The sequence below is a fragment of the Oncorhynchus gorbuscha genome, linkage group LG02 (genome assembly GCF_021184085.1).
Source record: "Oncorhynchus gorbuscha isolate QuinsamMale2020 ecotype Even-year linkage group LG02, OgorEven_v1.0, whole genome shotgun sequence".
Taxonomy (NCBI): Eukaryota; Metazoa; Chordata; class Actinopteri; order Salmoniformes; family Salmonidae; genus Oncorhynchus; species Oncorhynchus gorbuscha.
The window spans coordinates 46,923,394-46,945,042 of record NC_060174.1 but is presented as its reverse complement, the minus strand read 5'-3'; the positions used below and the strand labels follow the sequence as shown (position 1 = coordinate 46,945,042).

At 43.6% G+C, this 21,649-nt stretch overlaps 2 protein-coding genes across 2 annotated transcripts in view; one reads left to right on the top strand and one right to left on the bottom strand.

The window, feature by feature from the left end:
* Positions 1-3,578, bottom strand: part of e2f4 (E2F transcription factor 4) — a 38,457-nt gene extending 34,879 nt beyond the window's left edge. Inside the window, exon 1 of the mRNA XM_046311282.1 lies at positions 2,931-3,578. Within this exon, the coding sequence (XP_046167238.1) occupies positions 2,931-3,086 (156 nt within the window). The 5' untranslated portion in view covers positions 3,087-3,578. The remainder of the gene's footprint in view (positions 1-2,930) is intronic.
* Positions 3,579-4,187: 609 nt separating this feature from the next.
* On the top strand, positions 4,188-11,929 carry LOC124003192 (cytochrome P450 2F2). The gene is made up of 9 exons (XM_046311272.1): positions 4,188-4,534; positions 5,665-5,827; positions 6,018-6,170; positions 6,316-6,476; positions 9,328-9,501; positions 9,642-9,780; positions 9,943-10,130; positions 10,254-10,395; positions 10,483-11,929. Exons 1-9 carry the CDS (start codon positions 4,373-4,375, stop codon positions 10,665-10,667), a joined length of 1,467 nt encoding a protein of 488 aa, XP_046167228.1. The 5' UTR covers positions 4,188-4,372; the 3' UTR covers positions 10,668-11,929.
* The last annotated feature ends 9,720 nt before the right edge of the window (positions 11,930-21,649 follow it).

Here is a 21,649-nt window from a genome sequence, read left to right as displayed (position 1 = left end):
GGGATGAGGTAGGTGAAAATGGGTGGGCTATTTACCAATAGACTATGTACAGCTGCAGCGATCGGTTAGCTGCTCAGATAGCAGATGTTTGAAGTTGGTGAGGGAGATAAGTCTCCAACTTCAGCGATTTTTGCAATTCGTTCCAGTCACAGGCAGCAGAGTACTGGAACGAAAGGCGGCCAAATGAGGTGTTGGCTTTAGGGATGATCAGTGAGATACACCTGCTGGAGCGCGTGTTGCAATCGTGACCAGTGAACTGAGATAAGGCGGAGCTTTACCTAGCATGGACTTGTAGATGACCTGGAGCCAGTGGGTCTGGCGACGAATATGTAGCGAGGGCCAGCAATGGTGGGTGGTATAAGGTGCTTTAGTGACTAAACGGATGGCACTGTGATAAACTGCATCCAGTTTGATGAGTAGGGTGTTGGAAGCAATTTTGTAGATGACATCGCCGAAGTCAAGGATCGGTAGGATAGTCAGTTTTATTAGGGTAAGCTTGGCGGCGTGAGTGAAGGAGGCTTTGTTGCTGAATAGAAAGCCGACTCTTGATTTGATTTTCGATTGGAGATGTTTGATATGAGTCTGGAAGGAGAGTTTGCAGTCTAGCCAGACACCTAGGTACTTATAGATGTCCACATATTCAAGGTCGGAACCATCCAGGGTGGTGATGCTAGTCGGGCATGCGGGTGCAGGCAGCGATCGGTTGAAAAGCATGCATTTGGTTTTTACTAGCGTTTAAGAGCAGTTGGAGGCCACGGAAGGAGTGTTGTATGGCATTGAAGCTCGTTTGGAGGTTAGATAGCACAGTGTCCAATGACGGGCCGAAAGTATATAGAATAGTGTCGTCTGGGTAGAGATGGATCAGGGAATCGCCCGCAGCAAGAGCAACATCATTGATATATACAGAGAAAAGAGTCGGCCCGAGAATTGAACCCTGTGGTACCCCCATAGAGACAGCCAGAGGACCGGACAGCATGCCCTCCGATTTGACACACTGAACTCTGTCTGCAAAGTAATTGGTGAACCAGGCAAGGCAGTCATCCGAAAAACCGAGGCTACTAAGAATATGGTGATTGACAGAGTCGAAAGCCTTGGCAAGGTCGATGAAGACGGCTGCACAGTACTGGCTTTTATCAATGGCGGTTATGATATCGTTTAGTACCTTGAGTGTGGCTGAGGTGCACCCGTGACCGGCTCGGAAACCAGATTGCACAGCAGAGAAGGTACGGTGGGATTCGAGATGGTCAGTGACCTGTTTGTTGACTTGGCTTTCGAAGACCTTAGATAGGCAGGGCAGGATGAATATAGGTCTGTAAGTTTGGGTCCAGGGTGTCTCCCCCTTTGAAGAGGGGGATGACTGCGACAGCTTTCCAGTCCTTGGGGATCTCAGACGATATGAAAGAGGGGTTGAACAGGCTGGTAATAGGGGTTGCGACAATGGCGGCGGATAGTTTCAGAAATAGGGGGTCCACATTGTCAAGCCCAGCTGATATATACGGGTCCAGGTTTTGCAGCTCTTTCAGAACATCTGCTATCTGGATTTGGGTAAAGGAGAACCTGGAGAGGCTTGGGCGAGGAGCTGCGGGGGGGGGGCTGTTGGCAGAGGTTGGAGTAGCCAGGCGAAAGGCATGGCCAGCCGTTGAGAAATGCTTGTTGAAGTTTTCGATAATCATGGATTTATCGGTGGTGACCGTGTTACCTAGCCACAGTGCAGTGGGCAGCTGGGAGGAGGTGCTCTTGTTCTCCATGGACTTCAGTGTCCCAGAACTTTTTGGAGTTGGAGCTACAGGATGCAAACTTCTGCCTGAAGAAGCTGGCCTTAGCTTTCCTGACTGACTGCGTGTATTGGTTCCTAACTTCCCTGAACAGTTGCATATCGCGGGGACTATTCGATGCTATTGCAGTCCGCCACAGGATGTTTTTGTGCTGGTCGAGGGCAGTCAGGTCTGGAGTGAACCAAGGGCTGTATCTGTTCTTAGTTCTGCATTTTTTGAATGGAGCATGCTTATCTAAAATGGTGAGGAAGTTACTTTTAAAGAATGACCAGGCATCCTCAACTGAAGGGATGAGGTCAATGTCCTTCCAGGATACCCTGGCCAGGTCGATTAGAAAGGCCTGCTCACAGAAGTGTTTTAGGGAGCGTTTGACAGTGATGAGGGGTGGTCGTTTGACTGCGGCTCCGTAGCGGATACAGGCAATGAGGCAGTGATCGCTGAGATCCTGGTTGAAGACAGCATATAATAATAATAAATAATAATAATAATAATAAATGCCATTTAGCAGACGCTTTTATCCAAAGCGACTTACAGTCATGTGTGCATACATTCTACGTATGGGTGGTCCCGGGAATCGAACCCACTACCCTGGCGTTACAAGCGCCATGCTCTACCAACTGAGCTACAGAAGGACCAGAAGTAGTAGTTGTGGAATTGTTAGATTACTCGTTGGTTATTACTGCATTGTCAGAACTAGAAGCACAAGCATTTTGCTACACTCGCATTAACATCTGCTAACCATGTGTATGTGACAAAAATTTGATTTGATTTGACATTGCAATATAAGCATGTCCCAATGCAATTCTGAAGTCTAATGCATCCAGTGTGAAAAACGTTTTTTTTTAGTTCAATTGTGGCATGACGACACTATTTGTATCCTTTTGCATCAGTTTCGATTGGGACTTTTATTTTGAAGGCGAACTACATTGTTGCTCACGCTAATGTTGTTCACAACACACACGTCCAACTTTTCGTAAGTTCAGAGGAAGGGCTAGGTAGCTAAAACAAGCTTTGAACTATTCAATGACCTCGTTAGACATACATAGAATAAACACTTGACACAACGTATCACTGATGAGCTGGCAACTAGCAATGCTAGCCACACAAGGTAAATTGACATCCGCGTGTCAACAACAAAGAGTGAAGCATGCTTACTGCTTTCAGATCTAGAACTCCATCCTTGGCCTCTTGTAGCAAAGTTACAAATTTTGTTGTAAGCAATCCTAGACTCTTCTCGTGTCGACTTGGGGTTTGAGGTTGAAGCGAATCTCCCATAGCTCCAAGTTCGGTTCTTCCCGACTCCAGTTCCATCTGATTACGAAGTCTTGTTCAGATCCGTAGCTAGCTGCCTCCCCGTTTAGTCCCGAACTCACTTGCTAGCCAACGTTAGCTAGCTTCAGCAGGTAGCTTCTATCACACGCCGTGTTTTGTTTGACTATATAAGGTGCTTTGCACGGTAATGGTAGGAGAATCCAATGTGGTCCAGACTCTTGACCTGTTAATCCAGAACAGGCCTTCAAAATATTTAAATGAGCATAAAGGCAGAAGCCGTTGCACACGCGAGGTATGCTGGGATGGTTTGGTTGAATTGGTTAGTGAAACTGAAGCTAAGGGGCCGTCTGCAAAATATGAGCTACCTAGAAAAACTACACTATAAAATGTAATCGATGTTTCTATTAAAACAGTTAGCGATATTTAATATTGCCTGATCACATCTGATAAATGAGACTATAATTCTACGCCTTTATGCGCAAATATTGATGCATTGTACAGCGGGCGGGTCCGCATTCCAGCCGGTGTCTATTCCACTCTGTTCCATCAAACTGCACAATCCACTGTCTAATCACATCAGCCCAGACAGACAATTTATAAACTCGATCTCCACAGTAAAATGCATCTAGACATTATCTCCATTTTGTTTTAGACTTGGAGTCGCCATAATAATTATTATGGCGTGTGGGATGCGGTTAATTAGGCTAATAAATTAGGATTAACTTCACAGGGTGGTGAAATTTACGGTGATCTTGATGCTCCTTTCCAATGAATATAGCCGTTTGACAAAGAAAAATATTATCGCTTTTATCCATAATAATCTCATAATGTAGACTAGCCTACCAGCACAGTTTACTTGTACTGTATCTGCAAACTGTTGGCTAGAGCGCACGTGCCAGAGACCAGAGTAGACACATTTGTTATTCATCACAACCGTTTTTGTGACACATATCGGTAGAGTTGAAAATGCCATGGAAACAGGTTGAATTTTAGATTTGTATTCGGTACACGAAAATTGAAGCGAAAAAGTACATGTGTGTATTACGTCATCACGCACTGATTTTTACTGGTGGGAAAACGTGTATATTTTCGAATATTCGCAGGAAAATTGGATGGAAACCTAGCTAGTGACAAGGACAAGTGTGATAATTAGAGTCGTCTATACAACACAACTAGTTTTTAGTGAAAATGTATGTTTAAACTTTGGACGACTGCGCGCATCCGTGTACGCGCATTCGCGCATCCGTGTACGCGCATGTATATAGCTTTGGAGAAGAGCAGAGCAGAGTGCAGTCACTTGCTGTGGTTGGAACTGAACAACAAGCATGTTGGGCTCGTTTGTTCTGCTGTGGATATGCATTTGCCTCCTCTTCTTTTTCTTAAAGGTTAATAGACCCCCAAACTTTCCTCCTGGTCCACAACCCATTCCAATATTTGGGAATCTGCTGCATCTGAGTTTGGGGAATCCTATGAAAGACCTGGAGAAGGTATGCCTTGTATAAAACTCTATTATGCTATTTTAACTCTCCTGAAGAATCAATAAGCATTACTTGGATGTGTCAGGTTAAATTAATATTTCCTTTTTGCAATATGAACATAACATCTATCAAACAATTGCATCTAAGCAACCTTTGCACGTATGTCTATAATTGCGTAATAAGTGGTGCTCTGTATGCTGTTTGTTTCCTGTAATCTTAAATCCATACTTTGATGTCCTTGGTATGACAAAGAACTGATTTTCTAATCACAGTTTTACTCAATTCAGCAATTTCATTAAAGGTACACTATGCAACTTTAATATTCTTAAAGGATTAGTTCACTAAATTTTTCATGTAAATGGCATGTTATATAGACTTTTTTTACATTTATTTATTTTATTTTACCTTTATTTTACTAGACAAGTCAGTTAAGAACAAATAATTATTTACAATGACGGCCTACCGGGGAACAGTGTGTTAACTGCCTTGTTCAGGGACAGAACAGTACCTTGTCAGCTCGGGGATTCGATCCAGCAACCTTTCGGTTACTGTCCCAACACTCTAACCACTAGGCTACCTGCTGCCCCAAAGGGTCTCTAGAAGAGTCCAGAGACTCTCTGGATAAGAGCGTCTGCTAAATGACTTAAATGTAAATGTAATGTAAATGTACTTTCGTTTTTGCGATTTCACTTCCACATCGCTCGTTCTGCAGTATTGGAGTTATGGAAAACATCAACAAAGGCTCCAAATACACCCTTTTAGAAATGACAAACCTCTCAGTAGATGTGGTACACAAGAAATTGTGTAATTCCGAACTTTATCAATTTTCACGACTTGAGCGGTTTCCCCCTACCAGCTGTGCTGCCCTGGTTACACGGAGAAGCAGCTAAGTTGCACAAATGGAATATAACTTTACAGATAATGTTTGGAATTACACAGTTCATGTTTTCCTGTAGCTCCCATACTGCAGAATGAGCAATGATGAAAGTTTATTGTGGTTGGGGATAGTTTGTCAAAACCAAATTAAATTACTAAAAAGGTGTCTGGACCATTCCATAACATGCCATTTACATTTTTTCTTTAAATCAGATTTGGTTTAAAAATAGTGAACAAATCCTTTAATATGTCCCATTCTGTAGTTGGCGAAGCGCTATGGGAATGTTTTCAGCCTTTATATTGGTGGAAGGCCAGCTGTGATTCTCAATGGGCTTGAATCTATGAAGGAGGCCCTGGTTACCAGGGCTGCAGATTTTGCAGGAAGACCCCAAGACCTTATGATCAACCATGTCACAGAAGGAAAAGGTAATATTATCAAAAAATACAGTACAGGACATTATCGATATCAACAAGAAAACATTTGAATCTATTACTGTGAAGAGCTCTATTCTGAAGCAACCTTTTCTTTCTATTTCATTTTCTTGCCCTTTAGAACATAACTATAATTTGATTGATATGTCAAAAAATACTGACCTATTGTAATAAACTATGCCAGGTGTCATTCTTTTGGACTATGGCTCCAGCTGGAAAGAGCATCGTCGCTTCGCCCTAATGACACTGAAAAACTTTGGTCTGGGGAAGCAGTCCATGGAGGAGAGGATTCTGGGGGAGATATCACACCTCATTGCACCCTTGGCGAAAAACGTTGGTATGAAAGTGGGGCATATAAAATTGTGTTTTGTTTTGTAGGAACATGGCCATTTAACAGATGTCCTTATACAGATTACCCTCTTGCTCAACGTTAAAGAGAACAAAGTATCTCTTATCAAAGTAATACTGTTATTTTTCCACAGGAAAATCCATGAACCCACAGGTTCTCTTCCACAATGCTGCATCCAATATCATCTGCCTTGTCCTCTTTGGGTCGCGTTATGACTATAACGATGAGTTTCTTAAGACCTTCGTGAGGCTCTACACTGAGAACGCAAAGATCGCCAATGGACCCTGGGCTATGGTATTATTCATAATTACAGCTTTTTGGTAACTGTATACTTACATAAAACAGCATAGAACTATGTTAATTACATTGCTTCCTGTAAATCACACCTTTTGGTTTGAAAGTAAATATGGATGGTAGATCGTTATGCAGGTTTCTTCTATTGACCCAGGTTTATAAAAACATGTAAAAGTCTCAACAACAAAAAAAATCACATTTTTACCAATCGACAGGTGGATTTTTATTTTGTCTAACTTTATTTATTGCGACAAATGATGATGGAAATGGTGTTTTTGCTAATAAATGATTGCCAAATAATTTTGAAGGTAACACGGGGCACATGCTGTCACCGCGTAACTAAAGCTCCACTCCACATTTAATTCTAAATGCCCACGCCTTGCGATATCAATGTTTTCAACTATACAAATAGCTTTTCTTTCAATAATGTCTCAATTGCTTCACCTTGCTTTTCTGGTTGGCTGGCAAGATTCACCATCCAATTATTTCAGATCTACAGGAGTGCAAGTTTCACCATGGCACGGACCGTGGCAATACATTGGCACATGAAAATTATTATACATGCCGGCTTTCATGGGCTAACTGAGACATTAAATAGATAGGTGGGAGGTCTTAAGGGCTATTGGCAATTTATTAATGTGCAATTTGCCTAACTGGGTAATGGAACTTCAAGTACTGTGTGTGTGTGTGTGTGTGTGTGTGTGTGTGTGTGTGTGTGTGTGTGTGTGTGTGTGTGTGTGTGTGTGTGTGTGTGTGTGTGTGTGTGTGTGTGTGTGTGTGTGTGTGTGTGTGTGTGTGTGTGTGTGTGTGTGTGTGTGTGTGTGTGTGTGTGTGTGTACAGTTGAAGTTGGAAGTTTACATACACTTAGGTTGGTGTCATTAAAACTCGTTTTTCAACCACTCCACAAATTATAGTTTTGTCAAGTCAGTTAGGACATCTACTTTGTGCCTGACACAAGTAATTTTTCCAACAATTGTTTACAGACAGATTATTTCACTTATAATTCACTGTATCACAATTCCAGTGGGTCAGAAGTTTACATACACTAAGTTGACTGTGGCTTTTTAAACAGCTTGGAAAATTCCAGAAAATTATGTCATGGCGTTAGAAGCTTCTGATAGGCTAATTGACATAATTTGAGTCAATTGAAGGTGTACCTGTGGATGTAAGGCCTACCTTCAAACTCAGTGCCTCTTTGCTTGACATCATGGGAAAATCAAAAGAAATCAGCCAAGACCTCAAAAATAATTGTAGACCTACACAAGTCTGGTTCATCCTTGGGAGCAATTTCCAAACACCTGAAGGTACCACGTTCATCTGTACAAACAATAGTACGCAAGTATGAACACCATGGGACCATGCAGCCGTCATACCGTTCAGGAAGGAGTTATACTTGGATGTGTTTGCTAATCGTTGAAGACGTGTTTCCGTCTCCTAGAGATGAATGTACTTTGATGCGAAAAGTGCAAATCAATCCCAGAACAACAGCAAAGGACTTTGTGAAGATGCTGGAGGAAACAGGTACAAAAGTATCTATATCCACAGTAAAACGAGTCATATATTGACATCCCCTGAAAGGCCGCTAAAGGAAGAATTCAACTGCTCCTAAACTGCCATAAAAAAGCCAGACCGGTTCAAAAAAGCCAGACTACAGTTCACATGGTGACAAAGATCGTACTTTTTGGAGAAATGTCCTCTGGTCTGATGAAACAAAAAGAGAACTGTTTGGCCATAATGAACATCATTATGTTTGGAGGGAAAAGGGGGAGGCTTGCAAGTCGAAGAACACCATCCCAACCGTGAAGCGTGAGGCTCCTTTACTGCAGGAGGGACTGGTGCACTTCACAAAATAGATGGCATCATGAGGAATTAATATTATGTTGATATATTGAAGCAACATATCAAGACATCAGTCAGGAAGTTAAAGCTTGGTCGCAAATGGGTCTTCCAAATGGACAATGACCCCAAGCATACTTCCAAAGTTGTGGCAAAATGGCTTAAGGACAACAAAGTCAAGGTATTGGAGTGGCCATCACAAAGCCCTGACCTCAATCCCATAGAAAATGTGTGGGCAGAACTTAAAAAGTGTGTGCGAGCAAGGAGGCCTACAAACCTGACTCTGTTACACCAGGAATGGGCCAAAATTCACCCAACATATTGTGGGAAGCTTGAGGAAGGCTACCCAAAACGTTTGACACAAGTTAAACAATTTAAAGGCAATGCTACCAAATACTAATTGAGTGTATGTAAACTTCTGATCCACTGGGATGAAATAAATAAAAGCTGAAATAAATTATTATCTCTACTATTATTCTGACATTTCACATTCTTAAAATAAAGTGGTGATCCTAACTGACCCAAGACTAGATTTTTACTGGGATTAAATGTCAGGAATTGTGAAAACTGAGTTTAAATGTGTTTGGCTAAGATGTAAACTTCCGACTTCAACTATATATATGTGTGTGTGTGTGTGTGTGTGTGTGTGTGTGTGTGTGTGTGTGTGTGTGTGTGTGTGTGTGTGTGTGTGTGTGTGTGTGTGTGTGTGTGTGTGTGTGTGTGTGTGTGTGTGTGTGTGTGTGTGTGTGTGTGTGTGTGTGTGTGTGTGTGTGTATTTGCGATATATAAGTGTATGTCTGTATGTATTTTAATCATGACGTCATTGCGTCCAGCTGTTTTCATCGACACAAGATAGTTAAATGGAAACGCACCCTAGCAGGCAATTGTCACATCTATTTTTTTATGCACACTTACGAAATGTCGACAAAAAAAATCACAGGAAAAGTTCAGGGAAGCATAGTTAATGGATGGTGCAATAGTAGTTCTGACTCATTACTTGGTCTTTCTCCACAGCTTTACGACACATTGCCCATGCTCCGACACCTTCCCTTGCCATTCCAGAAGGCCTTTCAAAATGCAATTTGTTGCAGACAGATGTCTCTTGGACTCGTCACTCAGCATAAGGAAACCAGGATTCCTGGGGAGCCAAGGGACTTCATTGACTCCTACCTGGATGAACTAGACAAAGTGTGTTCATTTTGTTTATGGGAGTTTAAGTGCTTAGATTAGCGGGTTTGACCACATCATCTATCATTATGACTAGCTGGTGCAGTGCCTTCAAAATCATCACAGTTTTCACCTGACACTGCTGTACTCTCCCCCACCAGAGAGGAGATGACGGATCTTCTTTTTCAGAGGCCCAACTCATAATGTACGTCCTGGACCTGCACTTTGCTGGAACAGACACCACCTCCAACACACTGCTCACTGCTTTCCTCTACCTCATGACCCATCCAGAGATTCAGGGTCTGTTTGCTTTATCTTCTAATGCTGACATTCAGAAAGTGTCTTTCTACTAATAGAGTTGTTGTATCTCATTCCTAAAAAAAAAGGTGTCAAGCAATTTTGATAAGCACTTTTGACTTAAGTCCTTTTGTTGACAAAATCCCTTCTCTTTGGTCTTCTCAGAGAGGTGTCAGCAGGAAATTGACACGGTACTGGAGGGGAAGGAACACGCATCTTTTGAGGACAGGCACAGGATGCCTTACACTCAGGCAGTGACCCACGAGAGTCAGCGCATCGCCAGTACTGTCCCCCTCAGTGTGTTTCATAGCACCACCAGAGACACTGAGGTGATGGGCTACAGGATCCCAAAGGTGAGAAACAGCAATACATCTAAAAATGTCTTGTCTTCTCATTTCAAAATCTCTAACATAATGTTCCTTATTTCTTCTCCACTTGGATATGTCTCATCCTCTCTCTCCATTTCTTACTTGCAGGGCACTTTGATCATTCCAAACCTTACCTCTGTGCTGTCTGAAGAGGGTCAGTGGAAGTTCCCCCATGAGTTCAACCCCTTAAACTTCCTGAACGAGCAGGGCGAGTTTGAGAAGCCCGAGGCCTTTATTCCGTTCTCTGCAGGTGAGGGATCGAGCAAAACAAAGTGCTTCACTGATGTTGTTGACATCATAAGACATAAAGGGCTCATACAGTTTGTTGTTGTTGCAGGGCCCCGATTGTGTCTTGGAGAAGGACTCGCTCGCATGGAGCTCTTCCTGATCATGGTCACTCTGCTGCGACGCTTCAAGTTTGTCTGGCCTGAGGATGCGGGGGAACCTGACTACACCCCTGTGTTTGGTGTAACCATGTCCCCCAAACCCTACAGACTGGGTGTTAGACTGAGAGGGAACTAGTTAGGAGGAAGCTATTCTAGACAGAGATCAAATAGAATTGGTGTAATATAACATGTAATATTATAATTATTCTACTTAATTCAACTATCTATATGTATTTGTGCTTAACACATTGTGCTTAACACTGACCAAGCATTATCACTATTGGAGACAGATTTTAAGACAGATTTTAAGATATTACAAGGGTCTTTTGTACAGCTGGGAAAAAAACACAGTTTATGATTTTTAATAGGTTCAAAAAGTTGTTTGAAAATACACTTGCACTTACGAGCTTAGATGGTTCTCGAATGAATAAGGTCTCTGCATATAAATATACTTACTTTATCATCCAACCATATCCCTGTCTTTTAAAATGCATATTGACGAACTTTGTAAACGGCTAATAATCAAGCTAGGCTTCCTCTAGAAACAGGACATGTTTGTCCTCTATAAATAGAAGACAAATTGTGCAAGCTACTTTTATGTCTGTTATAGATTATGGGGATATTATCAACGTGCATGCTACGGCATCAACACTTAAATCGCTGGATGCTACTTATCATTGCGCATTTAGGATTATTACGGGTGTTAGCTACAGAACTCACCACTGTGTTTTATGTCAAAATGTGCTTTGGACTTCGCTGTCCATGAGACGAGCACAACATGCTCTCGTGTTTGTCTATAAAGCACTTCTGAATAAACTACCTTCTCATCAATATTAGAATTAGAATTCCTAAAAACCAAGTCTCAAGTATGGATTACACTTGAGGCCCATGTGGTTTCCAGAGTTGGGTATGGCTGCCTTTTCCTGTTATGCTCCTTGCCTATGGAATAGCCTGCAGACTCAACTTAAACTTGAGACTCTTGTCCCACTTGCCCATTTTAAACATTTATTGGAGGATTTTTATTTTTGTATTGCCTGTAACAGTTTTGGGTAATGCAAGTTCTTGTGCTGTTAGGGGAATAACCTGTTAGGGGAATAACCTGTTAGGGGAATAACCTGTTAGGGGAATAACCGATGTGTAAATGTAATAATCTGCTAATGTATGTTTTTTGTGTTTTCTGTGATGATTTTGTTTGTCTTGTGCAATTTCTTAATCATTGTACCTGAACTGTATGTGTACACAGGGCTGTAAAAGAGACCTTGGTCTCAGTCTGTGTTCCTTGTTGAAATAAATGTATACTAATAGGCTTTCAGTACCAGTTTTATGGGATGGTACTTTCAAAACTTATTGTGGGAATCTGTGGCTTGATGAATTCTAAATAAAACATGTAATGTGGGATATTTTACTGCAGTGTACTTTATCAACACAGCACCTTTCACATAGTTCATGGACAGTGTATAATAGTACAACTTGCCTAGTTAAATAAAGGTAAAATAAAACTTAAAAGTTAAAGTCAGAAGTTTACATACACCTTAGCCAAGTACATTTAAACTCAGTTTTTCACAATTCCTGATATTTAATCCCAGTAAAAATTCACTGTTTTAGGTCAGTTAGGATCACCACTTTATTTTAAGAATGTGAAATGTCAGAATAATAGCAGAGAGAATGATTTATTTCAGCTTTTATTTCTTTCATCACATTCAGAAGATTACATACACTCAATTAGTATTTGGTCAAATTGCCTTTAAATTGTTTAACTTGGGTCAAAAGTTTCGGGTAGCCTTCCACAGGCTTCACACAATAAGTTGGGTGAATTGTGGCCCATTCCTCCAGACAGAGCTGGTGTAACTGAGTCAGGTTTGTAGGCCTCCTTACTCGCACACGCTTTTTCAGTTCTGCACACACATTTTCTATAGGATTGAGGTCATGTGCAGTTGCAAACGGTAGTCTGGCTTTTTTATGGCGGTTTTGGTGGAGTGGCTTCTTCGTTGCTGAGTGGCCTTTCAGGTTGTGTCGATATACACATGTTTGACTCGTTTTACTGTGGATATAGATACTTTTGTACCTGTTTCCTCCAGCATCTTCACAAGGTCCTTTGCTGTTGTTCTGGGATTGATTTGCACTTTTCACACCAAAGTGCGTTCATCTCTAGGAGACCGAACGTGTCTCCTTACTGACCGGTATGATGGCTGCGTGGTCCTATGGTGTTTATGCTTGCATACTATTGTTTGTACAGATGAATGTGGTACCTTCAGGCGTTTGGAGATTGCTCCCAAGGATGAACCAGACTTGTGGAGGTCTACAATTTTTTTCTGAGGTCTTTTTTTTGATTTCCCCATGATGTCAAGCAAAGAGGCACTGAGTTTGGAGGTAGGCCTTGAAATAGATCCACAGTTACACCTCCAATTGACTCAACTGATGTCAATTAGGCACAGTCAACTTGGTGCATGTAAACTTCTGACCACTGGAATTGTGATGCAGTGAATTAAAAGTGAAATAATGTGTCTGTAAACACTTTTTGGAAAAATGACTTGTGTCATACACAAAGTAGATGTCCTAACCGACTTGCCAAAACTATAGTTTGTTAACAAGACATTTGTGGAGTGGTTGAAAAACAAGTTGTAATGACTCCAACCTAAGTCTATGTAAACTTCAGACTAACTGTAGCTGCCAATAAGCCTGATAGATTTTTTTATCAGACCTGTAAATATTAACATAATGACAATGTTGAAAGTAAGTTAAAACATGACATGATTTCAATATCCAGACGTTGTTCTTCTGTGCGTGACAATAGGTGTTGAATCCTTAATACAGTTGAAAATGTGTAAATGGGGTTGTGTGACAAGGACCACGTTATGCCTTTAACTCAAAACTGGATCAAAATGGCTGCTATTTAATTGAATCAATTTGTGAAGATACAAATTTAATAAAACTATTTATAGAGCACATTTCTTACAAGAGATGCATTTCAAAGTGCTTAACAAATCAAATAAAAAAAGGTGTGAAAATGCAATAGTCCTAAGTTTTCTAAATGAGACAAATTAAAATACAATAACAGTAAACATAAATCTAATGAATTCAAATAAATAAATACATAGAATGAGAAAAAATAGATCACCTTTACTCCACACACAGAGACGCATACAAAGCTCTCCCTCGTCAATTCATTTGGCAAATCGGACCATAATTCTATCCTCCTGAATCCTGCTTACAAGCTAAAATTAAAGCAGGAAGCACCAGTGACTCGGTCAATAAAAAAGTGATCAGATGAAGCAGATGCTAAGCTACAGGACTCTTTTGCTAGCCCAGACTGGAACATGTTCCGGGATTCTTCCGATGGCATTGAGGAGTACACTACATTAGTCACTGGCTTCATCAATAAGTGCATCGATGACGTTGTCCCCACAGTGACCGTATGTACATACCCGAACCAGAAGCCATGGATTACAGGCAACATCAGCACTGAGCCTCCCTCTGCAACTGGATCCTGGACTTCCTGACGGGTTGCCCCCAGGCGGTAAAGGTCGGGGGCAACACATCCTCTGATTCTCAACACAGGGGCCCCTCAGGGGTTCATGCTCAGTCCCCTCTTGTATTCCCTGTTCACTCATGACTGCACGGCCAGGTACAACTCCAGCACCGTCATTAAGTTTGCCGATGACACAACAGTGGTAAGCCTGATCACCAACAGCGATGACGCAGGCTATAGGGAGGAGGTCAGACACCCGGCCGTGTGGTGCCAGGACAACAACCTGTCCCTCAACGTGAACAAGACAAAGGAGATGATTGTGGACAACAGGAAAAGGAGGATCGAGCACGCCCCTATTCTCATCGACGGGGCTGTAGTGGAGTAGGTTGAGAACGTCAAGTTCTTGGTGTCCACATCACCAACAAACTAACATGGTTCAAGCACACCAAGACAGTCGTGAAGAGGACACAACAACACCTACTCCCCCTCAGGAGACTATAAAGATTTGGCATCGGTCCTCAGATCCTCAAAAGGTTCTACAGTCACTGCCTGGTTTGGCAACTGCTCAGCCTCCGACCTCAACACACTACAGAGGGTAGTGCGTACGGCCCAGTACATCACTGGGGCCAAGCTTCCTGCCATTCAGGACCTCTATACCAGGTGGTGTCAGAGGAAGGCCATAAAAATGGTCAAACTCCAGCCACCCTAGTCATAGAGTGTTCTCTCTGCTATCGCATGGCAAGCAGTAACGGAATGCCAAGTCCAGGTCCAATAGGCTTCTAAACAGCTTCTACCCACAAGCCATAAGACTCCTGAACATTTAATCAAATGGCTACCCAGACTATTTACATTGCCCCCCCCCCTCTTTTACACCACTGCTACTCTCTGTTATTATCTATGCATAGTCACTTTAATAACTCTACCCACAGTGCCTTGCGAAAGTATTCGGCCCCCTTGAACTTTGCAAACTTTTGCCACATTTCAGGCTTCAAACATAAAGATATAAAACTGTATTTTTTGTGAAGAATCAACAACAAGTGGGTCACAATCATGAAGTGGAACGACATTTATTGGATATTTCAAACTTTTTTAACAAATCAAAAACTGAAAAATTGGGCGTACAAAATGATTCAGCCCCCTTAAGTTAATACTTTGTAGCGCCACCTTTTGCTGCGATTACAGCTGTAAGTCGCTTGGGGTATGTCTCTATCAGTTTTGCTCATCGAGAGACTGACATTTTTTACCATTCCTCCTTACAAAACAGCTCGAGCTCAGTAAGGTTGGATGGAGAGCATTTGTGAACAGCAGTTTTCAGTTCTTTCAACAGATTATTGATTGGATTCAGGTCTGGACTTTGACTTGGCCATTCTAACACCTGGATATGTTTATTTTTGAACCATTACATTGTAGATTTTGCTTTATGTTTTGGATCATTGTCTTGTTGGAAGACAAATCTCCATCCCAGTCTCAGGTCTTTTGCAGACTCCATCAGGTTTTCTTCCAGAATGGTCCTCTATTTGGCTCCATCCATCTTCCCATCAATTTTAACCATCTTCCCTGTCCATGCTGAAGAAAAGCAGGCCCAAACCATGATGCTGCCACCACCGTGTTTGACAGTGGGGATGGTGTGTTCAGGGTGATGAGCTGTGTTGCTTTTACGCCAAACATAACGTTTTGCATTGTTGCCAAAAAGTTCAATTTTGGTTTCATCTGACCAGAGCACCTTCTTCCACATGTTTGGTGTGTCTCCCAGGTGGCTTGTGGCAAACTTTAAACTACACTTTTTATGGATATCTTTAAGAAATGGCTTTCTTCTTGCCACTCTTCCATAAAGGCCAGATTTGTGCAATATACGACTGATTGTTGTCCTATGGACAGAGTCTCCCACCTCAGCTGTATATCACTGCAGTTCATCCAGAGTGATCATGGGCCTCTTGGCTGCATCTCTGATCAGTCTTCTCCTTGTATGAGCTGAAAGTTTAGAGGAACGGCCAGGTCTTGGTAGATTTGCAGTGGTCTGATACTCCTTCCATTTCAATATTATCGCTTGCACAGTGCTCCTTGGGATGTTTAAAGCTTGGGAAATCTTTTTGTATCCAAATCCGGCTTTAAACTTCTTCACAACAGTATCTCGGACCTGCCTGGTGTGTTCCTTGTTCTTCATGATGCTCTCTGCGCTTTTAACGGATGTCTGAGACTATCACAGTGCAGGTGCATTTATACGGAGACTTGATTACACACAGGTGGATTGTATTTATCATCATTAGTCATTTAGGTCAACATTGGATCATTCAGAGATCTTCACTGAACTTCTGGAGAGAGTTTGCTGCACTGAAAGTAAAGGGGCTGAATAATTTTGCACGTCTAATTTTTCAGTTTTTGATTTGTTAAAAAAGTTTGAAATATCCAATAAATGTCGTTCCACTTCATGATTGTGTCCCACTTGTTGTTGATTCCTCACAAAAAAATACAGTTTTATATCTTTATGTTTGAAGCCTGAAATGTGGCAAAAGGTCGCAAAGTTCAAGGGGGCCGAATACTTTCGCAAGGCACTGTACATGTACATATTACCTCAATTACCTCGACTATCCGGTGCCCCCGCACATTGACTCTGTACCGGTACCCCCCTGTATTTAGTCTCACTATTGTTATTTTGCTTCTGCTCTTTAATTACTTGTTCCTTTTATTTCTTATTCTTATTCATATTTTTTTTTTTTTGCATTTTCCAATTAAGAACATTCAAAACAAAAGTGAAAAGACATTAGACAACGATAGGACAAAGTGACAGTAACAGACGAGCTTAACAAAAATAAAAAATAATTATAATAATACAAACAAACATACAATAAGAAAAAAGAAGAAGAAGAAAAAAGAACGAGACATTGGATCACCTGCCGTAGGCTACATATTATACGTTACGTGTGAAACATTATGTGAGGATTATATATAGATTCAATCAATGAGATGTGGGGGGGAGATTCTCCATATAGTCAATAAAAGGTTTCCAAATTCTGTAAAATGTCTTTAACTTATTCCTCAAGCAGTAAGTGATTTTCTCCAAAGGGATACAACTATTAACTGGCAGGGAGGAATCCAATTTCCATTTCAAGGCAATACTGTCATGTTTTGTCATTTATTATCTTGTCTTGTCCCTGTGCTTCCCATTCTATTCGTTTCCCTCTGCTGGTCTTATTAGGTTCTTTCCCTCTTTCTATCCCTCTCTCTCCCCCTCCCTCTCTCACTCTCTCGCTCTCTCTTCTCTCTATCGTTCCGTTCCTGCTCCCAGCTGTTCCTATTCCCCTAATCAATCATTTAGTCTTCCCACACCTGTTCCCGATCCTTTCCCCTGATTAGAGTCCCTATTTCTTCCTTTGTGTTCCGTTCCTGTCCTGTCGGTTCCTTGTTTAGAATTCACCGTGCTGTGATTGTGTATCGCCCTGTCGTGTCGTGTTTTCCTCAGATGCTGCGTGGTGAGCAGGTGTCTGAGTCTGTCTGGTTCGAGTGCCTTCCCGAGGCAACCTGCTGTTCACCTGCTGTTCAAGATCGAGTCTCCAGTTAGTCCTCGTCATTTCGAGTGAAAGTTGTGTTTTTTGTTTGTATTCACTTTACTGGATTAAAGACTCTGTTTTCGCCAAGTCGCTTTTGGGTCCTCTTTCACCTGCATGACAGAAGGAACCGACCAAGGAATGGACCCAGCGACTTCAGACGCTCGTTACACTGCCGTCGAGATCCAAGGAGCCATGCTCGGCAGACACGAGCAGGAATTGTCTGCTGCTCGCCATGCCGTGGAGAACCTGGCCGCTCAGGTTTCCGACCTCTCTGGACAGTTCCAGAGTCTACGTCTCGTGCCACCTGTTACTTCCTGGCCTGTCGAGCCTCCAGAACCTAGGGTTAATAACCCACCTTGCTACTCCGGGCAGCCCACTGAGTGCCGCTCCTTTCTCACGCAGTGTGAGATTGTGTTCTCTCTCCAACCCAACACATACTCTAGAGAGAGAGCTCGGGTTGCTTACGTCATTTCACTCCTTACTGGCCGGGCTCGAGAATGGGGCACAGCTATCTGGGAGGCAAGGGCTGATTGCTCTAACAAGTTCCAGAACTTTAAAGAGGAGATGATTCGGGTTTTTGACCGTTCAGTTTTTGGTAGGGAGGCTTCTAGGGCCCTGGCTTCCTTATGCCAAGGTGAACGGTCCATAACGGATTATTCTATTGAGTTTCGCACTCTTGCTGCCTCTAGTGAGTGGAACGAGCCGGCGCTGCTCGCTCGTTTTCTGGAGGGACTCCACGCAGTGGTTAAGGATGAGATTCTCTCCCGGGAGGTTCCTTCAGATGTGGACTCTTTGATTGCTCTCGCCATCCGCATAGAACGACGGGTAGATCTTCGTCACCGGGCTCGTGGAAGAGAGCTCGCATCAACGGTGTTTCCCTGCTCCGCATCGCAACCATCTCCCTCCTCTGGCTCAGAGTCTGAGCCCATGCAGCTGGGAGGGATTCGCATCTCGACTAAGGAGAGGGAACGGAGGATCACCAACCGCCTGTGCCTCTATTGCGGAGTTGCTGGACATTTTGTTAATTCATGTCCAGTAAAAGGCCAGAGCTCATCTGTAAGCGGAGGGCTACAGGTGAGCGCAACTACTCAAGTCTCTCCATCAAAATCCTGTACTACTTTGTCGGTCCATCTACGCTGGACCGGTTCGGGTGCTACATGTAGTGCCTTGATAGACTCTGGGGCTGAGGGTTGTTTCATGGACGAAGCATGGGTTCGGAAACATGACATTCCTTTCAGAGAGTTAGATAAGCCTACGCCCATGTTCGCCTTAGATGGTAGTCATCTTCCCAGTATCAGATTTGAGACACTACCTTTAACCCTCACAGTATCTGGTAACCACAGTGAGACTATTTCTTTTTTGATTTTTCGTTCACCGTTTACACCTGTTGTTTTGGGTCATCCCTGGCTAGTATGTCATAATCCTTCTATTAATTGGTCTAGTAATTCTATCCTATCCTGGAACGTTTCTTGTCATGTGAAGTGTTTAATGTCTGCCATCCCTCCCGTTTCTTCTGTCCCTACTTCTCAGGAGGAACCTGGCGATTTGACAGGAGTGCCGGAGGAATATCATGATCTGCGCACGGTCTTCAGTCGGTCCCGAGCCAACTCCCTTCCTCCTCACCGGTCGTATGATTGTAGTATTGATCTCCTTCCGGGGACCACTCCTTCTCGGGGTAGACTATACTCTCTGTCGGCTCCCGAACGTAAGGCTCTCGAGGATTATTTGTCTGTGTCTCTTGACGCCGGTACCATAGTGCCTTCTTCCTCTCCGGCCGGGGCGGGGTTCTTTTTGTTAAGAAGAAGGACGGTACTCTGCGCCCCTGCGTGGATTATCGAGGGCTGAATGACATAACGGTTAAGAATCGTTATCCGCTTCCCCTTATGTCATCAGCCTTCGAGATTCTGCAGGGAGCCAGGTGCTTTACTAAGTTGGACCTTCGTAACGCTTACCATCTCGTGCGCATCAGAGAGGGGACGAGTGGAAAACGGCGTTTAACACTCCGTTAGGGCATTTTGAGTACCGGGTTCTGCCGTTTGGTCTCGCCAATGCGCCAGCTGTTTTTCAGGCATTAGTTAATGATGTTCTGAGAGACATGCTGAACATCTTTGTTTTTGTCTATCTTGACGATATCCTGATTTTTTCTCCGTCACTCGAGATTCATGTTCAGCACGTTCGACGTGTCCTACAGCGCCTTTTAGAGAATTGTCTCTACGTAAAGTCTGAGAAGTGCTCTTTTCATGTCTCCTCCGTTACTTTTCTCGGTTCCGTTATTTCCGCTGAAGGCATTCAGATGGATTCCGCTAAGGTCCAAGCTGTCAGTGATTGGCCCGTTCCAAGGTCACGTGTCGAGTTGCAGCGCTTTTTAGGTTTCGCTAATTTCTATCGGCGTTTCATTCGTAATTTCGGTCAAGTTGCTGCCCCTCTCACAGCTCTTACTTCTGTCAAGACGTGTTTTAAGTGGTCCGGTTCCGCCCAGGGAGCTTTTGATCTTCTAAAAGAACGTTTTACGTCCGCTCCTATCCTCGTTACTCCTGACGTCACTAGACAATTCATTGTCGAGGTTGACGCTTCAGAGGTAGGCGTGGGAGCCATTCTATCCCAGCGCTTCCAGTCTGACGATAAGGTTCATCCTTGCGCTTATTTTTCTCATCGCCTGTCGCCATCTGAGCGCAACTATGATGTGGGTAACCGTGAACTGCTCGCCATCCGCTTAGCCCTAGGCGAATGGCGACAGTGGTTGGAGGGGGCGACCGTTCCTTTTGTCGTTTGGACAGACCATAAGAACCTTGAGTACATCCGTTCTGCCAAACGACTTAATGCCCGTCAAGCTCGTTGGGCGTTGTTTTTCGCTCGTTTCGAGTTTGTGATTTCTTACCGTCCGGGTAGCAAGAACACCAAGCCTGATGCCTTATCCCGTCTGTTTAGTTCTTCTGTGGCTTCTACTGATCCCGAGGGGATTCTTCCTTATGGGCGTGTTGTCGGGTTAACAGTCTGGGGAATTGAAAGACAGGTTAGGCAAGCACTCACGCACACTGCGTCGCCGCGCGCTTGTCCTAGTAACCTCCTTTTCGTTCCTGTTTCCACTCGTCTGGCTGTTCTTCAGTGGGCTCACTCTGCCAAGTTAGCTGGTCATCCCGGTGTTCGAGGCACTCTTGCGTCTATTCGCCAGCGCTTTTGGTGGCCGACTCAGGAGCGTGACACGCGCCGTTTCGTGGCTGCTTGTTCGGACTGCGCGCAGACTAAGTCAGGTAACTCTCCTCCTGCCGGTCGTCTCAGACCGCTCCCCATTCCTTCTCGACCATGGTCTCACATCGCCCTAGACTTCATTACCGGTCTGCCTTTGTCTGCGGGGAAGACTGTGATTCTTACGGTTGTCGATAGGTTCTCTAAGGCGGCACATTTCATTCCCCTCGCTAAACTTCCTTCCGCTAAGGAGACGGCACAAATCATTATCGAGAATGTATTCAGAATTCATGGCCTCCCGTTAGACGCCGTTTCAGACAGAGGCCCGCAATTCACGTCACAGTTTTGGAGGGAGTTCTGTCGTTTGATTGGTGCGTCCGTCAGTCTCTCTTCCGGGTTTCATCCCCAGTCTAACGGTCAAGCAGAGAGGGCCAATCAGACGATTGGTCGCATACTACGCAGCCTTTCTTTCAGAAACCCTGCGTCTTGGGCAGAACAGCTCCCCTGGGCAGAATACGCTCACAATTCGCTTCCTTCGTCTGCTACCGGGTTATCTCCGTTTCAGAGTAGTCTGGGTTACCAGCCTCCTCTGTTCTCATCCCAGCTTGCCGAGTCCAGCGTTCCCTCCGCTCAAGCGTTTGTCCAACGTTGTGAGCGCACCTGGAGGAGGGTGAGGTCTGCACTTTGCCGTTACAGGGCACAGACTGTGAGAGCCGCCAATAAACGCAGGATTAAGAGTCCAAGGTATTGTTGCGGCCAGAGAGTGTGGCTTTCCACTCGCAACCTTCCTCTTACGACAGCTTCTCGTAAGTTGACTCCGCGGTTCATTGGTCCGTTCCGTGTCTCCCAGGTCGTCAATCCTGTCGCTGTGCGACTGCTTCTTCCGCGACATCTTCGTCGCGTCCATCCTGTCTT